The sequence below is a fragment of the Stomoxys calcitrans genome, chromosome 3 (genome assembly GCF_963082655.1).
Source record: "Stomoxys calcitrans chromosome 3, idStoCalc2.1, whole genome shotgun sequence".
NCBI classification, from domain to species: Eukaryota; Metazoa; Arthropoda; class Insecta; order Diptera; family Muscidae; genus Stomoxys; species Stomoxys calcitrans.
Genome location: NC_081554.1, coordinates 172,963,986 through 172,984,650, shown reverse-complemented (window position 1 = coordinate 172,984,650; position 20,665 = coordinate 172,963,986). Strand labels below are relative to the sequence as shown.

General features: G+C 28.1%; 2 protein-coding genes across 4 annotated transcripts in view; one reads left to right on the top strand and one right to left on the bottom strand.

Moving 5' to 3' along the window:
- LOC106091458 (ATP-dependent RNA helicase vasa) overlaps window positions 1-20,665 on the top strand; it is a 57,051-nt gene that overhangs the window by 1,040 nt on the left and 35,346 nt on the right. Inside the window, exon 1 of one of the 2 annotated variants that reach the window (XM_059366114.1) lies at window positions 1,732-1,959. The exons of the other annotated variant lie outside the window; for it this stretch is intronic. The gene's annotated coding sequence lies outside the window, so the exon portion shown is untranslated. Of the gene's footprint in view, window positions 1-1,731; window positions 1,960-20,665 lie in introns of those variants that run through there. 2 annotated transcript variants of the gene reach the window in all.
- LOC106091459 (TATA-binding protein-associated factor 2N) overlaps window positions 15,513-20,665 on the bottom strand; it is a 15,802-nt gene continuing 10,649 nt past the window's right edge. Inside the window, exons 2-3 of one of the 2 annotated variants that reach the window (XM_013257984.2) lie at window positions 17,129-17,392; window positions 15,513-17,063 (exon numbers count right to left, since the gene is read on the bottom strand). In XM_013257984.2, coding sequence (XP_013113438.2) covers window positions 16,588-17,063; window positions 17,129-17,392 — 740 coding nt within the window. In that variant the 3' untranslated portion in view covers window positions 15,513-16,587. The remainder of the gene's footprint in view (window positions 17,064-17,128; window positions 17,393-20,665) is intronic. The other variant, XM_013257985.2, reaches the window with a different exon arrangement.

Sequence of the window (20,665 nt, the reverse complement as noted above, 5' to 3'; positions counted from 1 at the left end):
AGTTGATTGTCATGACATTACTATGCAGTCTGACTCAACTATATGCTCAATGCATGGGACCCCCTTTGACCGGAACGAGTTAGCTCGCATACAGGAGCTTGACGAGAATCGCCTCCTCCGCATGAAAATGCGACTACAACAACATTAATGTAGGTCGGTAGGGATTGATAATAGGTCAAATGATATAGGTGGGTGTCATATAAACCGATCTTGGGTCTTGACTTCTTAAGTCTCTATGCTGAGTTGGTATCAAATTGGTTCATAACCTAATATAATTGCCATATAAACCAATCTCCCGATTAGATTTCTTGAGCTTCTAGGGGGCGCAATTCTTATCCGATTTGGCTGAAATTTTGCACATATAGTTGGGGAATGGCTTCCAACAACTGTGCAAGAAATCAGTCTATAACCTAATATAGCTGCCATATTAACCCGTAGACTTCTTGAGCTTCTAGAAGGCTCAATTCTTCTCCAATTTGGCTGAAATTTTGCACAAATCGTTGGGGAATGGCTTCCAACAACTGTGCAAGATATTGTCTAAATCAGTCCATAACCTGATATAGATGCCGTATGAACCCGATTGGACTTCTTGAGCTTCTAGAGGGCGCAATTCTTAACCGATTTGGCTGAAATTTTGCACAAATCGTTGAGGAATGACTTCCAACAAATGTGTCAGGTATGGTCTAAATCATTATATAACCTGATATAGCTGCCAAATAAACAACCTCCCGATTAGACTACTTGAGCTTCTAGAGGGCGCAGTCCTTATCCAATTTGGATGAAATTTTGCATAGGTCCTTCTTGGAATGACTTCCAACAACTGTGTCAAGTATGGTCTAAATCGGTTAATAACCTGATATATCTGCCATATAAATCGATCTCCCAATTCGACACTCAGAGCCATTGTAGGGCGCAATTTTTACTCGATTTGGCTGAAATTTTGGAGGTATATTTTTCTATGATGTTGTTGTTGTAGCATTGTATAGTACACCGAGGCGGCAGCCCTTGCTGATGAAGGATTCCATCGGGTCAATCCGGTACGTACAACTGGATGCCATGAAAAATACAGTCCATATCGGTCAATAACTTAATGTTGCTCATATATATCGAAAAAGTCATTCAAAGACCTTGACAAAAGCGACCCATAGTGGAGGGTATGTAAGATTCGGTCCGACCCACTAAGCACGCTTTTAATTGTTAAAATTGATTAATGTTCTGATATAGTTTCAGAATAGAAAGCCAATCAAGGCCTACTGTGCATGTATTTTCTTAAAAGCTTTTTTTGTAAATGTGCAACCAATAACGATAAACCATGGTTGAATTAAGAAGGTTGGCTCACTTGCCCAGCTGATGGAATTCTCCAACTTCAGAGTTGTATCCAAATACCACCAGAACGACAAATGCTTGGTTTGGATTTTAAAATTTCACATGTTCTTTTTTTATATTCTAATTGTTTTAATTTATAATGTACACTTTTATAATAATAGAATGTCAATTAGGGAGTGTCCAGAAATTTGACAGCATAGTGGGAATTTGCGCAACCATCGCCAAAGGGTTTTATTGTTGATTACATTGTTCTTAATTCAACCATGCGATAAACGTTTATGCCCTTTTTTCTCTACAAAAATGTTTCATCCGGCAACTTTCCAAATGATATTCCTTGTTGAGAAAAAATACAACGCTGCGATTTTTGAAATACATTCTGCGAGCAGTTCATTCTTTCTCATTCATCGTTTAACAGTCGCCAAGGATAAGTTTCCATTCCACGCTCTGACGTTGAAAAATAAAAAACAAGTTAAAAATTAGAACTCTAAAAAACTTTCCTAATAAATTAGTGAATACATTTTATCAGTTAAGTTTGCAATACAAGTGCTTTCTCCTAATTTGTGTTCTTGAAAACAATTAAAAACAGTAGCACGAGTGAAATCTAGAAACCACCATCATCTAGAATCAGCAGCAGTAAGTCAACTTTTTTTATATCCAGCAGATGAATTTGGTGTTGAATATTCTGTATTTCTTGTGCATTGTTGTGAAATAAGATATTTTTACTACAAATACGCGTGGTGATTTTGTAGTAAATCTGCATTTCTTTTAATCGTTATGGGATTGCCGTTATTTTTCTCCCCGCTTCTTTGGTTTTATGTGTTTCAATTCTATTTCGTTTCCTTGAAATGTGCTTTTTCAGCACAAGTTTTTGTAGTGAACACATGTTTTTTGAGTGTGTGTGTGTGTGCATGGCTGCATAAATTTCTAACGGCATTGCTATTTAGTGTTGGTGTTTGCTTCTATAGACATCGCTTCCACGGCCATTGGGAATCATTTTTCTGCACCCAACGACAAGGAATTTTCTTGTCTCGAACTTTGGTATATATTTTTTTTTGTTAGTTTCAAAGCATGCCGTTCAATGCAATGTATGTTTGAAAAAAATATGAAAAAGAATTAGTATATTTAAACTTGTATTTCCTATTCAGGGAATGAAAATAGGTACATAAATCGATTAAAATAGATAATCAGGGCAAATATTCTATAGTATAGTATTCATTAGTACTTTTATGTTAATTTTGTTTTTATTGTTTACAAGACCAATTTGGCCGTTTTAACAAAGTTAATTTTTTTAAATAGGGTTTTTTTATTTATGTCCACGACTTTATTGTTGGTGTATGCAAATTGCTTACTTTCATTTGAAAATTGGCTTTCGAAAATTATGAAAATTACCATAATTTTGATAATTTTTTATGAACTTTTTTATTTTTGATATATGTATATATTTTTTTTAATATATTGGTTTTAATATATTTTTTTTAATATATTTTTTTTAATATATTTTTTTTAATATATTTTTTTTTATATATTTTTTTAATATATTTTCTTTAATATATTTTTTTTAATATATTTTTTTAATATATTTTTTTTAATATATTTTTTTAATATGTATTTTTTAATATTTATTTTTTTAATATTTGTTTTTTTAAATATATTTTTTATATATATTTTTTATATATATTTTTATATATATTTTTATATATATTTTTTATATATATTTTTTCTATATATATATTTTTTTTTATTTAGTTTCTATATAATTTTGATATATATTTTTTATAAAATTTTTTTGCTTACTTTCATTTGAAGATTTCGCTTTCAAAAATTATCAAAATTACAATAGGAATTTTTAGTAATTTTTCATGAAATTTTTAAATTTTGCTAATATTTTTTATAATTTTTTTTCAAATATTTTTTATATATTTTTTGTAAATTTTTTATATATTTTTTATATATTTTTTATTTATTTTTTGTATATTTTTTATATATTTTTTGTATATTTTTTATATATTTTTTATATAGTTTTTGTATACTTTTTTATAATTTTTTTATGTATATTTTATATATTTTTATATATTTTATATATTTTTATATATTTTATATATTATATATTATGTTTATATTTTTATATATATATTTTTATATATATATATTTTTATATATATATTTTTTTTTATATATTTTTTTTTATATATTTTTTTTTATATATTTTTTTTTATATATTTTTTTTATATATTTTTTTAATATATTTTTTATAATATTTTTTATAATTGTACTGTATTTTATAGTTGTATTTTGATGCGTGTAACTATGCTATCGTCGTCATACAGCTCGTGATTCATACGTCGCCTATATTCTCCATTATCGCAAACTGGTACATATATTTTAAGAAGAATCTTTCTCTCAAATACTCCAAGCACTGCCACATCTGCTTTCACAAGTACCCATGCTTCAGAACCATATAACAGCACGGGTAGTATCAGTGTTTGGTATAGTGTAATCTTCGCCTGTCGAGAGGTGGCCTTGTTTATAAACTGCTTACTTAGTTCAAAGTAGCATCTGTTTGCCAGCATTATTCTTCGCTTTATCTTAAAACTGGTGTCATTCGTTTCGGTTACGGCGGTGCCGAGGTAGATAAAGTTACTGACTGTCTCAAAGTTGTGGTTCCCAACTTTCTCCAGTTTCTTTATCTGCTCGGTTGTGCAAGGCTATTTGGGAGTTGAAACCATCCATTTCATCATACCTCTATTCATTGCCAGACCCATTTTCACTGACTCTCTTTCGATTCTTTCAAAGGCTGCAGTTATTACTTCCGGTGACCAACCTATGATATCTTACGATCGTCGGCATAGGCGAGTAGCATGTGTTCATATCTATTCACATCTGCATCTCGTATAATTTTCTCCAACAGGATATTAAAGAGATCACACGATAGGCTGTCTCCTTTGTAGCCAACAAAGCCGTCGGTTCCTGCTGCCTTGTTCTTTAGTCGGGTCACTGCTACTTGGACCTTATTCTGACTAGGAGGTAAACATTCTATGCCATCATCAGGGACTGGTTCTGCGGTAACTTCTTCGCCGCCAACGTCGGACACTAACAGTTGGGTAAAATTATATCATCGGAACAAGGAGTGCTTTCATCAAGCAGTTGGGTCAGTCGGGTGGAGTATGTCGCTGCCATCTGTTGTGTTTGCATTTTTTCAATATCGAGCTTTCGTGCAGTGTCAGATCGTACTTTCCTCGCCATGTTCAAACGGGTGCGAACCTTTGCTGCCACAAGTTAATGATCCGAATCTTTATTCGCTCCACGGATCGATCGTACATCTAACACGCTGGATGAATGCCTTCCATCTATCACAACGTAATCAATTTGTTTCCTCGTGTTTTGATCGGGTAACAGCCATGTGGCTTTGTGAATATTTGTATGTTGAAATTTGGTACTACTTACAAAATCCTTAATTGTATTCAATACCACTCTCCTAAGTTGGTTCATGTGCGGTATTGTGTCTCCACCTACGTGCCGGTGTCTGTTAGACTGTGTCCCGTTATGATACCAATTGCTATACTGACCTCCTTCTTACTTCCTTTCAGTAATAGCCTCGTCTTCTCACGATCTGGATCCCCGCATAGGATTTTCGCCGTCCTGCCGATTGTTTCGCAATGTTGCATGCGCATTCGTCGCCCACTCCCTGAACTCGGACTGCGTCGACCCGAAAGGCTTCGGGTTAACCAAGTTTATTGACGGCAGTCCTCTTGCCTTCACCGCCAAATCGTCTGCCCTTTCATTAGCGTGATTAGACCAAATCTGGTGCTACCATGTTTTTTGACGCGGCGTAATCTCAGCCTCAACCCATTACTGGACGTTATCTCGTGGAGGCTAAATTTTCCGACAGTTGGACCAAAGATGTCTTCCTTCCCTATCTTCGCATTAAAATCTCCCAGAACGATTTCATATTCTCTCTCTAGGCGCTCGTAGAAAATATCCTTGGACTGCTCGTCCTTGTCTTCCGTCGGGGGATCGGCACAGATAAGGCTGATAGTGAAGAATTTGGCTTTTATGCGGATTATGGCTAGCCTCTCATCCACCGAAGTAAAGCTGGAGAAAAGGTGTTTCAGTCTCCGACTAACCACAAATCCACAGCCGAATTCATGCCTCGTATTATGGCAGCTATAGTTCGTTCGTTTGATTGTTGTTGTTATAGTAGTTTGTTGTGTTCTATCTATCGTCTGCTTGATTCTGTTGAGTGTCAAGACTCCGGAACTCTACGACTAAGATGGCGTGCGTCCACAGGGATCTGGGTCTGAGTCAAGTGGGTCTGGCTGGGCAGTTGAACAGGTGACGTGTATCGTGCGGTCCCTGGCTACAATCGAAACATACATCTTGTACGTCGATATCAATCCTTGCTCTGTAGGAGTTGAAGCATCTGTCGGAACGTAATTGAGCCAGAACTACTCTGGTTTGCGGGTCGTTCTCCAAGGACTACATTCACCCGGTAGCCATTTATCGCATCTGCTACCGTGTCTGCATGAATGTTGTCTAGACCTGCTTGATATGCCGCTTAATCTTGAGGTTCTCACTTGTAGCGCTGAGCCTTATGCTCTAGATCATGTAGATCTACCTTATTGCTTCTGGGCGGTGGATATCTATCCACAAGATGATTTGGATGCTCTCTGGGATAACAGCCCGAAAGAAATAGCTTAGACATTATGTAGTTACGTCTTCGCACTGGTAGGATCTTTATCTCCTGATGGAGGTGGTCCACATGAGAACTGAGGAGACATCCCGTCGCAGGTCGGCGCTGCATAACTTACCACAGACCGGCCAATTGCTTTGTACGTGGTCAACAAGGTTTCTTTGTCTGCACCCCAAGTGCTGCCAGCAAGTGACTTGAGGACCTTGTTTCTACTTTCGACTTTATTGCAAATTGCTATGACATGCGGGGAGAATGTGTAAGAGCTAAGAGAGAGTCAAATGTGACGCCAAGTATTTTGGGACACTTGATGGTCGGAATAATTTCTCCATCGTCCATCACAGTCAGCTCAGTATTCACCTCACGCGTATTTGTAGTGAACAATGTGGCTGAAGATTTGGTGGCGGATATCTTCAGATTTCTTTCAGCGAAATATGAGGCAAGTTCGTTGAGGTAGACGTTCAACCTCTCGCAGTTGTCAACAATAGGTGTGGGGCCCGATGCCATGATCGTACAATCGTCCGCATATGATACGATCTCTATACCGTCAGGTGGGGGTGGAATGGAGGATAGGTATAGGTTATGTCAATGTCAAATGCCTTCGATAGGTCCAGTGCCACGAAGACCATTCTATCACATGGCGAGGGCTGATTGAAGCCACGGTAAATGTGTGCGGTGATGGCATCCAAAGTTGTTGTTGTGCTATGCAGTCTTCGAAATCCATGTTGATGCTCGGCGAATGGAAATTCTCCTACGAGGCTCGGGAGGAGTAATGCCTCAACCGTCTTTGCTACTGGTGAGAGAAGAGAGATCGGCCTGTATGACTCCCCCAAACTCGGGTCTTTTCCAGGCGGGATCATTCTGCTCGTTCGTCTGGTGATGCAGTGAAGCCATTCCCAGTCCATTGCACTTCCTGTATGGCGGTAATATCTGTCTTGTACTTCTCCTATACATCCACCAGCGCGTATACTAAAGCTTCTCCATTAAGAGTGCAGACATTCCAGATGCAGATCCGCAAATTATGGTCCTTTTTTCGTTTGCGTGGGTCGTCAACATGAGGTGGGTATGGTCCGTTTTTACTATTCCTTTGTTTCTCATAGTTTTCGGGGGGCGGGTTACTGGCCCAGCACTCCAACCGTATGGGTTTTCTGGGATTGCATATGTATCCCTCGTTGTGGCGAGCCGCTTGCTCAAGATCCGATACTCGCCTCCAGCCGCCAATAATCTGAGAACAGACGCTGATGTTGGTCATTGGTTATTTGAAGGCGTCAATAACTCGCCTTGTCATCTCGAGTATCATTGGCCCTCAGTATTTAATTAAGAGCCAGTGCCACCTGACTCCTCACTGTGACTCTCCTCACGAAAATCGACGGCTGCCCGAGACCGCATTTGCAGCTACTCCGCATAAAAATGGAGCTTTCCACCATCCGCAACCTGTGGACGTGCCCGGTAGCTTTCAGCTAAGCTTCCCGTGGTAACGATGGACACCACACAAGTCGGAGCTCAAAGTTCCAATAGTTATCCCGCTAATAGTGCTAATAGTTATCCCGTGTCGGCCGGGATAACAAAATCAAAAAACAAAATTCAGCGGTGGCTATCCCCTCCTAATGCTGGCGAAATATTTGTGAGGTACTTAGCCATGTAAAAACTTCTCCAAAGAGATCTCGCACAGCGGCAGGCAGTTCGGACTCGGCTATAAAAAGGAGGCCCCTTATAATTGAGCTTAAACTTGAATCGGACAGCACTCATTGATGTGTGAGTACTGCGACAGACAGTTCGGACTCGGCTATAAAAAGGCCTTGAGCTTAAACTTGAATCGGACAGCACTCATTGATATGTGAGACGATTGCGCTTGTTTCTTAATGGAAAGTTAATAGGCGCTACGGTGGCCTACAATATATTGGATTGCCCAAAAAGAAATTGCGGATTTTTTAAAAGAAAGTAAATGCATTTTTAGTAAAACTTAGCATGAACTTTAATCAAATATACTTTTTTTACACTTTTTTTCTAAAGCAAGCTAAAAGTAACAGCTGATAACTGACAGAAGAAAGAATGCAATTACAGAGTCACAAGCTGTGAAAAAATTTGTCAACGCCGACTATATGAAAAATCCGCAATTACTTTTTGGGCAAGCCATAGATACATATCCTTAAAATCTCCAAATGCACTCTACAAAAGAATAAAATAAAGTTGTATAAATATGTTTTTAAACCATAGTCTTTTTTTTTTTGGTTATACACAACATGAGCTTTTAAAAATCTGATATTGGTATTTTATTTTTGTTTGGTAATTTTTGTCAAGAGGGTTTTTATTATTGCTCACTTGCTTGAGAGGCGGTGAAGTTTTGTTACAAAAAATGTCTTTGTTTTCCCATTTTTTTCGATTTTTATTATTTTTATTTTATTAAACCTATTTCAAGAAAAATCCTCGCTTATATAAATACAATAAGATAAATATTAAATATTGAATAATTTTTTTTATTCTTAAAATGTTCATTTTTTTGTTTAGTGGGGGGTTTCCTTAATTTTTTTTTTTTTCTCAAATTAAGGCTTTTCCTCTGTTGGAGTAGGAGAACAGTGAGCCTTAGGATGGCCTCCTTATAAAACATTCGAAATGCTTATATGTAGAAATTTAACTTTTTTTCATTAAAAAAAATTAAACCCCATTTTTTAATGTAACAAAATTTTGTTTAACAAAAACAATTTAAAAATCAACAAATGAAAACCAGATGTGGGAGACTTGAAACTAAGAAAGGGTATGTTTTGTTAAGGGTTTAAGGTATTTGGGGAAGTAAAGACAGACATTAAATTTGGAATTTTTCTGTTCGTTTTTTTGTTTCATAATTTTATTTTTGCTTTTATTTATTGTTTCGTCCTACAAACATTTTGTCTTATTTTCTTTTTATTGTTAGTACAATTAGAGGTTTTGTTTTTGTTTTGTTTCTTTATTAATTAAAACTTTTTTTTCTATATTCTTATTAAAAATCTTGTGGTGGCCATTGATGATGTGAGTATTGATTTTTGGATATTTCCTTAAAGGAGAAAGGGGTTGTGGGATGGAAGGTAGTGAAGTGAAAATCTCTCAATTATAATAATTTATTGCCAAGTGTTATACTTTTTCTTTTAAAGGGCAGTATGCACCTCTGGCGAAATTTTCATTGCCATAAGACATATATTGACATTTGTTGCCCATGCCATTAACGAAAACTTCAAATGAAATTTTCTTTGCGTAACAGAGTGACATTAGGCATTGCAAAATTTCTTCACGCAATTATGTGTACGCTTTGTTAGGTCCAAGCAACATGAAACAAAGTTATTTGCACATAAAAAGTTTTTAATTTCATTACATATGTACTTGATTGGTCAAAAATTATTAAAAATCGAACAAAATTACAAATCGTTGTTTGTCGCCATCTTGTAATCGTCTACACAACTACAGGCTAGGTTAGGAAGTTAAGAAAAGGAAGTTAAAAAATACTTAGATTTTCTTTTCAGAGGTTACATTTTGCTTGTATTTAGATCTGCCTAATCAATCATACGAAGTCAAAGCCCTGTAGAGTGGGGACATAAATGTCTTGGCTGCAACCGGAACTTTTGTTCATTTAAGAATGGAAAATGAGTAAGATTCACTCAACTACAGCAAATTTAGCAAGTATAACTGTTTATTGTAAAGTGTTATACATGCGAAAATAAATATAGGATCTATATTTCTTGCAAATATATTAAAAAATGCTTTCAACATTTCTTTTCATGCTTTCAACACTTCATTTTAACACTTTAATTTGAGTTTTCGAAAGTGTTATACTGTTATTCTACATAACGATAATAGTTTTTTTTTGCTTGGGAATGAAAATAGGCTTAAACCATTATTCATTTAGTTATTGCTGTAAGTTTAACAATGCTTCGCAAAGTGTTATACTGCATTGCTTCAAAAAGTGTTATACATCAGTGCTTCAGAAAATGTAATACTGCAGTGCTTCAGAAAGTGTTATACTACAGTGCTTCTGTAAGTGTTATACTACAGTGCTTCAGAAAGTGTTATACAGCTTGATTTTTAATCAATACACAACAGCTTATGCCGTCATACTATGTTAAGAACATATATTTTAATTGCTTAGAAATGAAAGTATTCTTAAACCAATATCCTTTCACTAAGAATCATGTTTTTTTTTTTTAATTAAAAATTAACTAATCCAAAACTGCACATTCTTGATGATCTTCTTTTAAGAGAGTCCAACATGTGTAGAAATGGAGAAAATTATGGTATTAACAATGTCCCCCATTTTTTTGGGAGAAAGCGTTTCAGGGATAGTATAATGATTTCTCTATACATTTTCGGAATAATGATTTCGATATATAGCGAAATGTCACTTTTAAGATATTAAAAAAAAGTAAGGTAAAACACTCTGGGAGGTTAATATAACAGTATAACACTTTGGTGTAACAGTATAACACTTAAGAAAAAAAGTTTTTTGACAAAATAAAATGACTATAGTGACTGGACCGTGTCCTTCACTACCTTTATAAGGGAGAGAGATCCTGGTATTTGCTGCTGCTTAATGGTGTTTCAAATCCCTTGACCGATCCCTTGTGATGACAATTATGTAAATGATTACTATGTATAGATATATGTATAACTATATCAGTTTTAATGATTTATTATGTATATATAAATCGTTGATTTTTGTTTGATGCATATATTATAATGATGTAAGATTTTTTTTAGTTTCTCATTTTGTCTTAATTTTGTTTTATTATTAAAAATATTTTTTTAACAAAGGGAGGGACGGGCCGAGAGCTTGATTACATAGAAAATTTTAAATTTTGTTTGGAAATATTTTCATTTTTCTGTGTAGTTTTTTAAAGGTGTACTTTTTTTTGAAAGGAAAACTAAAAAAAAATATTTTTTTAACCCTTCCAAGAAATGTAACTAGACTTGCGAATAGGAAACTTTATTTTGAGCCTGGTGGCTAGAGGGGTATGCGAAACTGAATACAGACAATATGTGGCCAATAATAAGAAACTTGAATTATTATTTGGAAGAAGAAATAATAATTCATGGAAATATTTAATTTAATTAAACACTGAAAAACTTAAAAAAAGAACAATTTTAAGAAAACAAGTGAAAAAAAATAAATCTAAAATCAAATTATGTCAAGAAATTATAACAAAAAATGCGAGTAAAAATGAAAATGTGACTGGAAGTTCTTAAAATTTTAAATATTTTTATTATTTTAATATTACTAATTTGTTATAATTTGTATTATTTTAATACTTTTTTTTATAATTTTATTATATTTATATAATATATTTATATAATATATTATTATAATATTTATATAATATGCTTGTTTAATATATTTAAATATATTTATTTTTTAATAGTTGTTTTTTTATTTTTAAATTGTTCTTTTTTTAATTCTTCTTCTTATTAAAATTTTCTCTTTTCTCTTTCTTTTTATTAAAATTTTTAGTTATTGAAATTTTAATTTATTAAAATTCTTATTAGCATTTTTATTTGTTCACACTTAATCTATTAAAATCTTAATTTTTTATAATTTTTATAGTTTTTATTTGTTTGAGATTCAATTGCAGGATTTTGTCCGGTTCGAGACCATTTTGTTTAATTCCATTCTATTCAAAGAATTTCATAGCAAAAAAAGTAAAAGTCAGCAAAAGTTTGGTGTTGCTAAAAACATTTGACCGGCTATCCATATAGCGATTTCTGGTTCATCATGAACCTTCTTCAGCGGACTTTGTCAAAAGGATCAAAGATGCTCTATATGCCAACTAAAATAGTGTAGATTGTAAAGTACACATCTGAATTTGAGAGCTCTAAAAGACTACTTGCTTCACAAATGTTCAAATTTAACTTATCCAATAAAGCTATTAACAACAAACACAAAAATCTTTGCAAAACTTATTTGCTCTTCGCGCTGAGATGAACCAACGGTTGATGTTGCTAGTGTATTTTTTGTGTATAGCCAATAGCTACACAACATGCGACGTTCCTTCCGCTTTTATTTTTTTTATAATTTTTTTTTTATAACATTTTATTCTTATATTTTTTTTTTTACAATTTTTATTTTAATAATTTTTTATTTTTATAATATTTTATTTTTATAATTTTTTTATTTTTATAATTTTTTATTTTTATAATTTTTTATTTTTATAATTTTTTATTTTTATAATTTTTTATTTTTATAATTTTTTATTTTTATAATTTTTTATTTTTATAATTTTTATTTTTTTATAACTTTTATTTTTTATAATTTCTATTTTTGTTTATATATATGTTTATACATCTCTATTTTTTTTTTTAAATTTTGATCGTTAAAAATTTGATTTCTTCAATTAAAATTTTTTGTTATTAAAAATTGTTAATTTTATAATTTTTATTGTTTTTAAATTTTAAATTTCTTAAAATCGTTATTTTTATGTATTTTGTTTTTTTTATATAATTTTTTTTTATATTAATTTTATTTATATTAATTTTATTTATATTAATTTTTTTTATATTAATTTTTTTTATATTAATTTTTTTTTATATTAATTTTTTTATATTAATTTTTTTTATATTAATTTTTTTTATATTAATTTTTTATATTAATTTTTTATATTAATTTTTTTATATTGATTTTTTTTATATTAATTTTTTTTTTATATTAATTTTTTTTATATTAATTTTTTTTATATTATTTTTTTATATTAATTTTTTTTTATATTAATTTTTTATCATTTTACGATTTTTAGTGTTTGTTTTAAAAAATTTAGTATATTTTAGTTTTTATAAAGTTTTGTGTGATTAATATTTTTTTTTAAATCTTATTACTTTTTTTTTAATTTTTATTTTTATTACTATTTTAAAATATTTTTTTTAATTTTATTATTTTCTTTTTCAAATTTTATTATTTTTTTTATTTATTTAATGATTTTTAATGTTTTTTTTATAATTTTATGATTTTTGTTTTTATAATTTTATGATTTTTGTTTTTATAATTTTATGATTTTTGTTTTTATAATTTTATGATTTTTTATAATTTTATGATTTTTTATAATTTTATGATTTTTTATAATTTTATGATTTTTTATAATTTTATGATTTTTTATAATTTTATGATTTTTTATAATTTTATGATTTTTTATAATTTTATGATTTTTTATAATTTTATGATTTTTTATAATTTTATGATTTTTTATAATTTTATGATTTTTTATAATTTTATGATTTTTTATAATTTTATGATTTTTTATAATTTTATGATTTTTTATAATTTTATGATTTTATTATTTTTTTTATTTTTTATTTTTAATTTTATTATTTTTTTATTTTTTTATTTTTAATTTTATTATTTTTTTATTTTCAATTTTATTATTTTTTTATTTTTAATTTTATTATTTTTTTATTTTTAATTTTATTATTTTTTTTATTTTTAATTTTATTATTTTTTTATTTTTAATTTTATTATTTTTTTATTTTTAATTTTATTATTTTTTTATTTTTAATTTTATTATTTTTTTATTTTTAATTTTATTATTTTTTTATTTTTAATTTTATTATTATTTTTTTATTTTTTATTTTTTATTTTTAATTTTTAATTTTATTATTATTTTTTTTATTTTTTATTTTTAATTTTATTATTTTTCTATTTTTAATTTTATTATTTTTTTATTCTTAATTTTATTATTTTTATTTTTAATTTTATTATTTTTATTTTTAATATGTTATTTTTAATTTTAGTTTATTATTTTATTTTTATTTTTTTTTACAATTTTATGATTTTTATTATTGTTTTTTTATAATATAATGATTTTTTTTAATTTTAATGATTTTTTTTTAATTTAATGATTTTTTATAATTTAATGAATTTTATTTGTAATTTTATAATCATTGATTTTTTTTATAATTTAATCATTTTTTATAATTTTATAATTTAATGATTTTTTTATAATTTTATAATTTAATGATATTTTATAATTTAATGATTTTTTTTATAATTTTACAATTTAATGATTTTTTTTATAATTTTATAATTTAATGATTTTTTTATAATTCAATGATTTGTTATAATTTTATAATTTAATGATTGTTTTTAGATTTTAATTTTTTTTATAATTTAATGATTTTTTTAAAATTTTATAATTTTTTCTAATTGTATAATTTAATGATTCTTTTATAATTTTATGATTTTTTATAATTTTTATGATTTTTTTTATAATTTAATGACTTAATAATTTTATAATTAAATGATTTTTTTATAATTTAAAGATTTTTTTTTAATTTAAAGATTTTTTTATGATTTAATGATTTTTTTATGATTTAATGATTTTTTTTTATAATTTAATGATTTTTTTTTTATAATTTAATGATTTTTTTTTAATAATTTAATGATTTTTTTTTAATAATTTAATGATTTTTTTTTATAATTTAATGATTTTTTTTTTATAATTTAATGATTTTCTTTTATAATTTAATGATTTTTTTTTTATAATTTAATAATTTTTTTTTATAATTTAATGATTTTTTATATTTTTTTTATATTTTTTTATATTTTTTTATATTTTTTTATATTTTTTTTATTTTTTTTTTTATTTTTTTTTTATTTTTTTTTATTTTTTTTTTATTTTTTTTTTATTTTTTTTTTTATTTTTTTTTTATTTTATTTTTTTTTATATTTTCTTTTATTTTTTATATTTTTTATAATATTATATTTATTTTCCGGGCGAGATTTTTCAATCGAAAATATTTGCCTTGTTCGTAAAACTGCTATTTTTGTTGTAAAATACCAGTTTGACGAACTTTTAGACTGAACTAGAAGTAAGTGGAAAGAACATTATTTAAGAAATTTTTCATATAAAAGACGTATAACGGCCAGTTTCGAACATGTTGGTCAGCAGAGATGTGTCAGTCAGTAGAGGGACAGTGAAGAGTATACTGTCCCCACTACTATGGAATATGAACAATACCTTACTATCTCTAATAGGTATTGAATGGTAGCGTATGCTTACAACATTGTAATGAGGTTAGGGCTAACAAAAATAAAATTAATTATTAAAATCCAATGATTAAGTTGGGAGTAAGTTCTTTGCACATATGTAAAAAATTATAACAAAAACTTTATTTTTTATTTGCATAAAATTTTTAATTTAGTTTTTCACTAAAAAAATTGTCATTTCTAGACTTTTACATATTTTTGGTTTAAGAGGTAATTAATACTTGCTTGATAACAGAGTTACAAAATTGGAAAGCTGAGAATTCTAAAGATATGGTTTGAAAATTTTCAAACACAAGTCGTCTTTATGGAACTTAAAGGCATTAATGAGGCTTGCTTTCCCTTTCTGAAATATCGTTTATCATCTGGGATGAATCGTTAAAAAATTCAAAATTTTTTATTTATTTTTTACAAGATTTTTGTTTTTCCCCAAGACCATTTCAAAAATTAGGCTACTGTAGTAGACTATTTTCTGTTAACCTTTTTTTTTTGAAGAAAAACAAAGAATTTTATTTATAAAGATCCATCTGATCTTTGAAACAGTCTTTATTGGTTAAAAAAAAAGAATTTCAATTGTTAAACACCTACATCTCTCCAAATTATTACAAAAAAAATTATTACAATCCCCTCCGCAAGAAAAATCATTGTTATGCTCCCACATTATAAATTCTATGCATCGAATTCTGTGCATATTTTTTATATGGCTCCCAAACAAATTTGAATGTTTTGTTTTTCTTTTCTTTTATATGTGTGTGTGTGTGTATTACGAGGATCCAATGTGGCCCAGTTTCGAAATACCCCTCTATAATATAACCCAATACTGTTTTCCAAAATTCTCTCAGTAACAACAAATAAACAAAAAGTCTTAAAAATAATAAAAAAAATTATATATTATATATAAAAAAAACGAACGAAGAAAATGTCGGACAATTATAATAGGAGAGGGAATTACACCATCATTATCATTATTGCTTGACTTGGCTTATATTTTTAGAATTTTCATTAAAGAAATCAAGAATTGTGGGAGTAGAAAGGGAGTTAAGGAGACAATGGGGTTTGGAGGGGATTTAATGGATGACAAGGAGTTGAATTCAAAATTTTTTTTGTGTAATTGGGAGAGTAGTGTTTTGTTGTGTATTTCTGGAGTGTGGTTTACACTAATTTTAAATGACTTGTTTATTTTGGCTTGAAAATAATAAAAAAAAACGTTACTTCTAGCGCTATTCTTCTTCTTCTCTTCTTTTTATGATCATCTTAAATCAAAATTCATTTCATCTTCTTTTTCTTCATCTTCTGTTCAATTATACTTTTACAAATAATAATTCTTCCCTGCGACGGCATGTGAATTCTTCTTAATTTATTGGAGTAGTGGGTGGTAGGAGGAGGAGGAGGTTAGTAGTGCTGCTGCTGCTGCGATTGCGGCTGTTGCTTTAAATTGATGTTGTAGCATTCTTCTTCCTACTCACTCACTGGTTTTGAGGGGGGGTTCTAATTTTTAAGGAGGAGAAGGTTGTTGTTGTTCCCTCTTTCTGTATTTGTTGGTTTTTCATTTTATTTGAGACGACGTGAGGCGGGAGAAAATCTAGGCCAATGTGGGGAACTGGCGTTCGTCATTTACTTTGGGAGCAGCATTTTGTTTGTCACCACCAAATTGACGTTTGCCTCCAGCACCACCGCGATTGCCGCCGGCATTTCCACTGCGATTGCCACCCTCAAAACGGGGTCGGCCACCACCTGCGGCATTGCCATCGGCACCAACGGCAGGAGCATCACCACCAGCACCACCGCCGCCACCACCACCACCACGTCCAGTACCAGCAGCATTGTTGTTACGTGGACCACCACGACCTCCACGGCCGCGTCCTCCAAAACCACCCAAACGACGGCCATCATTGAAATTAAATTGAATGTCCAAGACGCGTTGTTGCCTGCCAACGCGTTGGGGATACATGGCAGGGTCATATTCAAGTTCATCTTCGCTTTCATTGCCGCCCTTTTTACCGGCAACCTTGGTATTATTCAAAACAACCATTTTCTTCCATTTGGTAGTGTCCTCGCCTAAACATAACATAAGTCTTTTTAGTATCATATAACTTAACGGTGGAAGTTTGCTCTCAACCTACCTTCACCAGCTTTGCGTATATTGAATTGTGGCTTAGCGCGCTGTTGCTGTTGGGCCTTCCATTCGTCCAATGTCAATTCCTTAACTTCCTCTTCAGCGGGAGTTTGTTCAGCAGCCTGTTCATTGCCAGATTCATCACCCTTTTCGGCAGCAGAAGTGTTACCATTTTCCTCGGAATTACTCTTGTTGACATCTTCGATGGTCTCCTTAACGGATCCCCAGTTGTGAGCGCCAGCGCCATCACGTTTGTCAACAGCTTTAACACCTGCAAAAGGTGCAGATTTAACGTTCGAATAGATATGATTATTAGGGATTGGGGATAAAACAAAAAGAAATAATAAAACAAAATAAATAAAAAACTAAAAAGCTAAAAAGTATTTTATTTATTTTTTATTATTTTTTAATTATTTTTTATTATTTTTTAATTATTTTTTATTATTTTTTAATTATTTTTTAATTATTTTTTATTTTAATTATATTTTTTATTATTTTAATTATTTTTTATTATTTTAATTATTTTTTATTATTTAAATTATTTTTTATTATTTAAATTATTTTTATTATTTTTTATTATTTTAATTATTTTTTATTATTTTAATTATTTTTTATTATTTTAATTATTTTTTTATTATTTTAATTATTTTTTATTATTTTAATTATTTTTTATTATTTTAGTTATTTTTTTTTTGTAATATTAAAATTTTTTTATTACTTTAATTTTTTTATTACTTTAATTTTTTTATTACTTTAATTTTTTATTATTGTATTTTTTTCTATTTTATTTTTTTTTAATTTTATTTTTTTTTAATATTAAATTTTAATATTTTTATTTTAATATTTTTATTTTAATTTTTTTGCTTTCGTTTTTTTATTTTAATTTTTTATTCTAATTTTTAATTTAAGATTTTTTATTTTGATTTGTTAATTTTTATAATTTGTTGTTTAGTTTTAATCTTTTTCATTTCCTCGTTTGTTTATTTTTTAATACTTATTTTTTAAATTTATTTATTTTTTAAATTTATTTATATTTATTTATTTTTTAAATTTATTTATATTTATTTATTTTTTAAATTTATTTATTTTTAAATTTTATTTATATTTATTTATTTTTTTAATTTTATTTGTATTTATTTATTTTTATTTGTATTTATTTATTTTTTTTTTTAATTTTATTTGTATTTACTTTTTTCTTTAAATATTTTTTTTAATATTTATTTCTTTAGTATTTATTTTTGTTTAATATTATTTTTTAATATTTATTTTTTAAATATTTATTTTTTTAATATTTATTTTTTCAATAAAATATTTTTTTAATATTTTTTTAATATATATATATATTTCAATTTATAATTTTTTTAATATATATTTTTTTTATTATATATTTTTTTATTATATATTTTTTTATTATATATTTTTTTATTATATATTTTTTTTTATTATATATTTTTTCTATTATATATTTTTTTTAATATATATATTTTTTTTAATATGTATATTTTTTTTAATATATATATTTTTAATATATATTTTTTTAATATATATTTTTTCAATATATATTTTTCTAATATATATTATTTTAATATATATTTTTTTTAATACATATTTTTTTTAATATATATTTTTTTCAATATTTATTTTTATTTTTTATTTTTTTTTATTTTTTGTATTTATTTTATTTTCATTTATTTCTATTTATTTTAATTTTATTTATTTTATTTTTATTTATTTTTATTTTTTATATTTATTTTATTTTTATTTTTTATATTTATTTTATTTGTATTTTTTATATTTATTTTAATTTATTTTATATATATATATTTTTTTTTTGTTTATTTTTATTTTTTATTTCTTTTATTTAATAATATTTTTATATTTCTTTTTTTAATTTTTTTATATTTTGTTAATATTTATTCTTTGTACAATTGTATTTATATAAAAATGTTTTTAATTAAAAAATAAATAAAAGAACGAAAAAATAGAAAAAATTAAAAGGTAAATGGGAAATCGGAAATCGGGATTTTAGGGAAAAACAAAGATCAATTTATTTTCCTTCCAACATTTGCTTAAAAATATTACAATCAAGGCTTAAGGTTGTTGATGTCCAAATATGTCCTGTTTGAATTCAGGGATCTGATAGTAGTTGTGATATTATAAGTATTATATTAGGAGTCAAAGGTTAATGTTTAATATCTCTTTCGTGGTAAACGATTCACAAGATTCCATTGTCTACCCTATAGCTGGGTAGCAATACTTAAATGCTTTAGTTAAGTATTTCAATACTATTTACATGCTCTAATGAATTCTGAGCTTTGTAGTTAATAATATTTAGTCTGGCCTTAGAATAGCATTTTACTGAAAGGCCTGAATGCGATTAGAAGATTAAGATCTAGATTAGCTTACATTCACCAGACAGAAGTGCTCCAACGTTATAAATAGATGAGTTATTTTTTTCTTATGATTAAGAAATTTATTTTCTTTTTTTTTATGCCTTTTTTCCGTTTTAAACTGAAGTCATTTCTAATAAAGACAAATTCAATATTTAGATTCTTGTATTTCGTCAAAGAAATCGATTTAGTTAATTTGCATTCCTTCACCTTTCATACCTCAGCGTGTAAGAGAAACGATTTGCTTAAATATTTTTTTTTGTTATTTTGTAAACAATTGAACAATTTTTGTAAACATATTTATACATTTCAACATTGAATCATCATCCTCTTTTTGATGTTCATTGTATTCTCTGGCCCCGCACCATAATGTTAATTTTGTAGATTTACATGCACTCGGCACTCTCTACCAAGGTCTCCGTTATTGATATGGCAATTCTGTAGTAGAATTGTAAATATACGCGATTAACTGAGAAAACCACATTCCTACATAATAAAAACAGAGCACTGTGTCATTATTTTCTTTATATTTTTATAAAGATGGAAAACCGAAAAGGTTCTGACGTGCAAATCGATTGTCAGAATTGAGTATAGGAGCAAAAGATCGATCGAACCATCATCCCTCCGAAGTTGCCCTCAGGATAGCTGGTGCATTTAAAAATTATGTAAAATAATCTTATCTGGTAAAGCGAATGATTAGAAGCCTTAGGTTCGAAATTTTTCAAGAAGGACTTTTTTCTATGACTCTTAATTTTATATTGTAGAAATGAGTTCAGATACAGCTGTCATATATGCATACCGCCCGATTTTCATTTCTAGAGCCACTACAAGCTCATTTATTAAACAATCTTACCAAAATTTTCCTCGGCGCCTACCACAATATATATGGATTTTGGTCAAAGTCGGTTCAGATTTAGTATAGCTTCCATACATATGTTTGTTCGATTTTGAGATATCTTGCAATAAAGTGCTCATTTGTTAATAGATTCACTCAAAATTTAGCAGGAAGGTGAGTGTCATAGAAATCGATAAATATTGCTTGACGACTACCACAATATCTAAGAAGTTTGGTCGAAATCGTTTTTTTAGACATAGATCTCATATATATTTAGACATAGATCTCATATATATATATATTTTAGACATAGATCTCA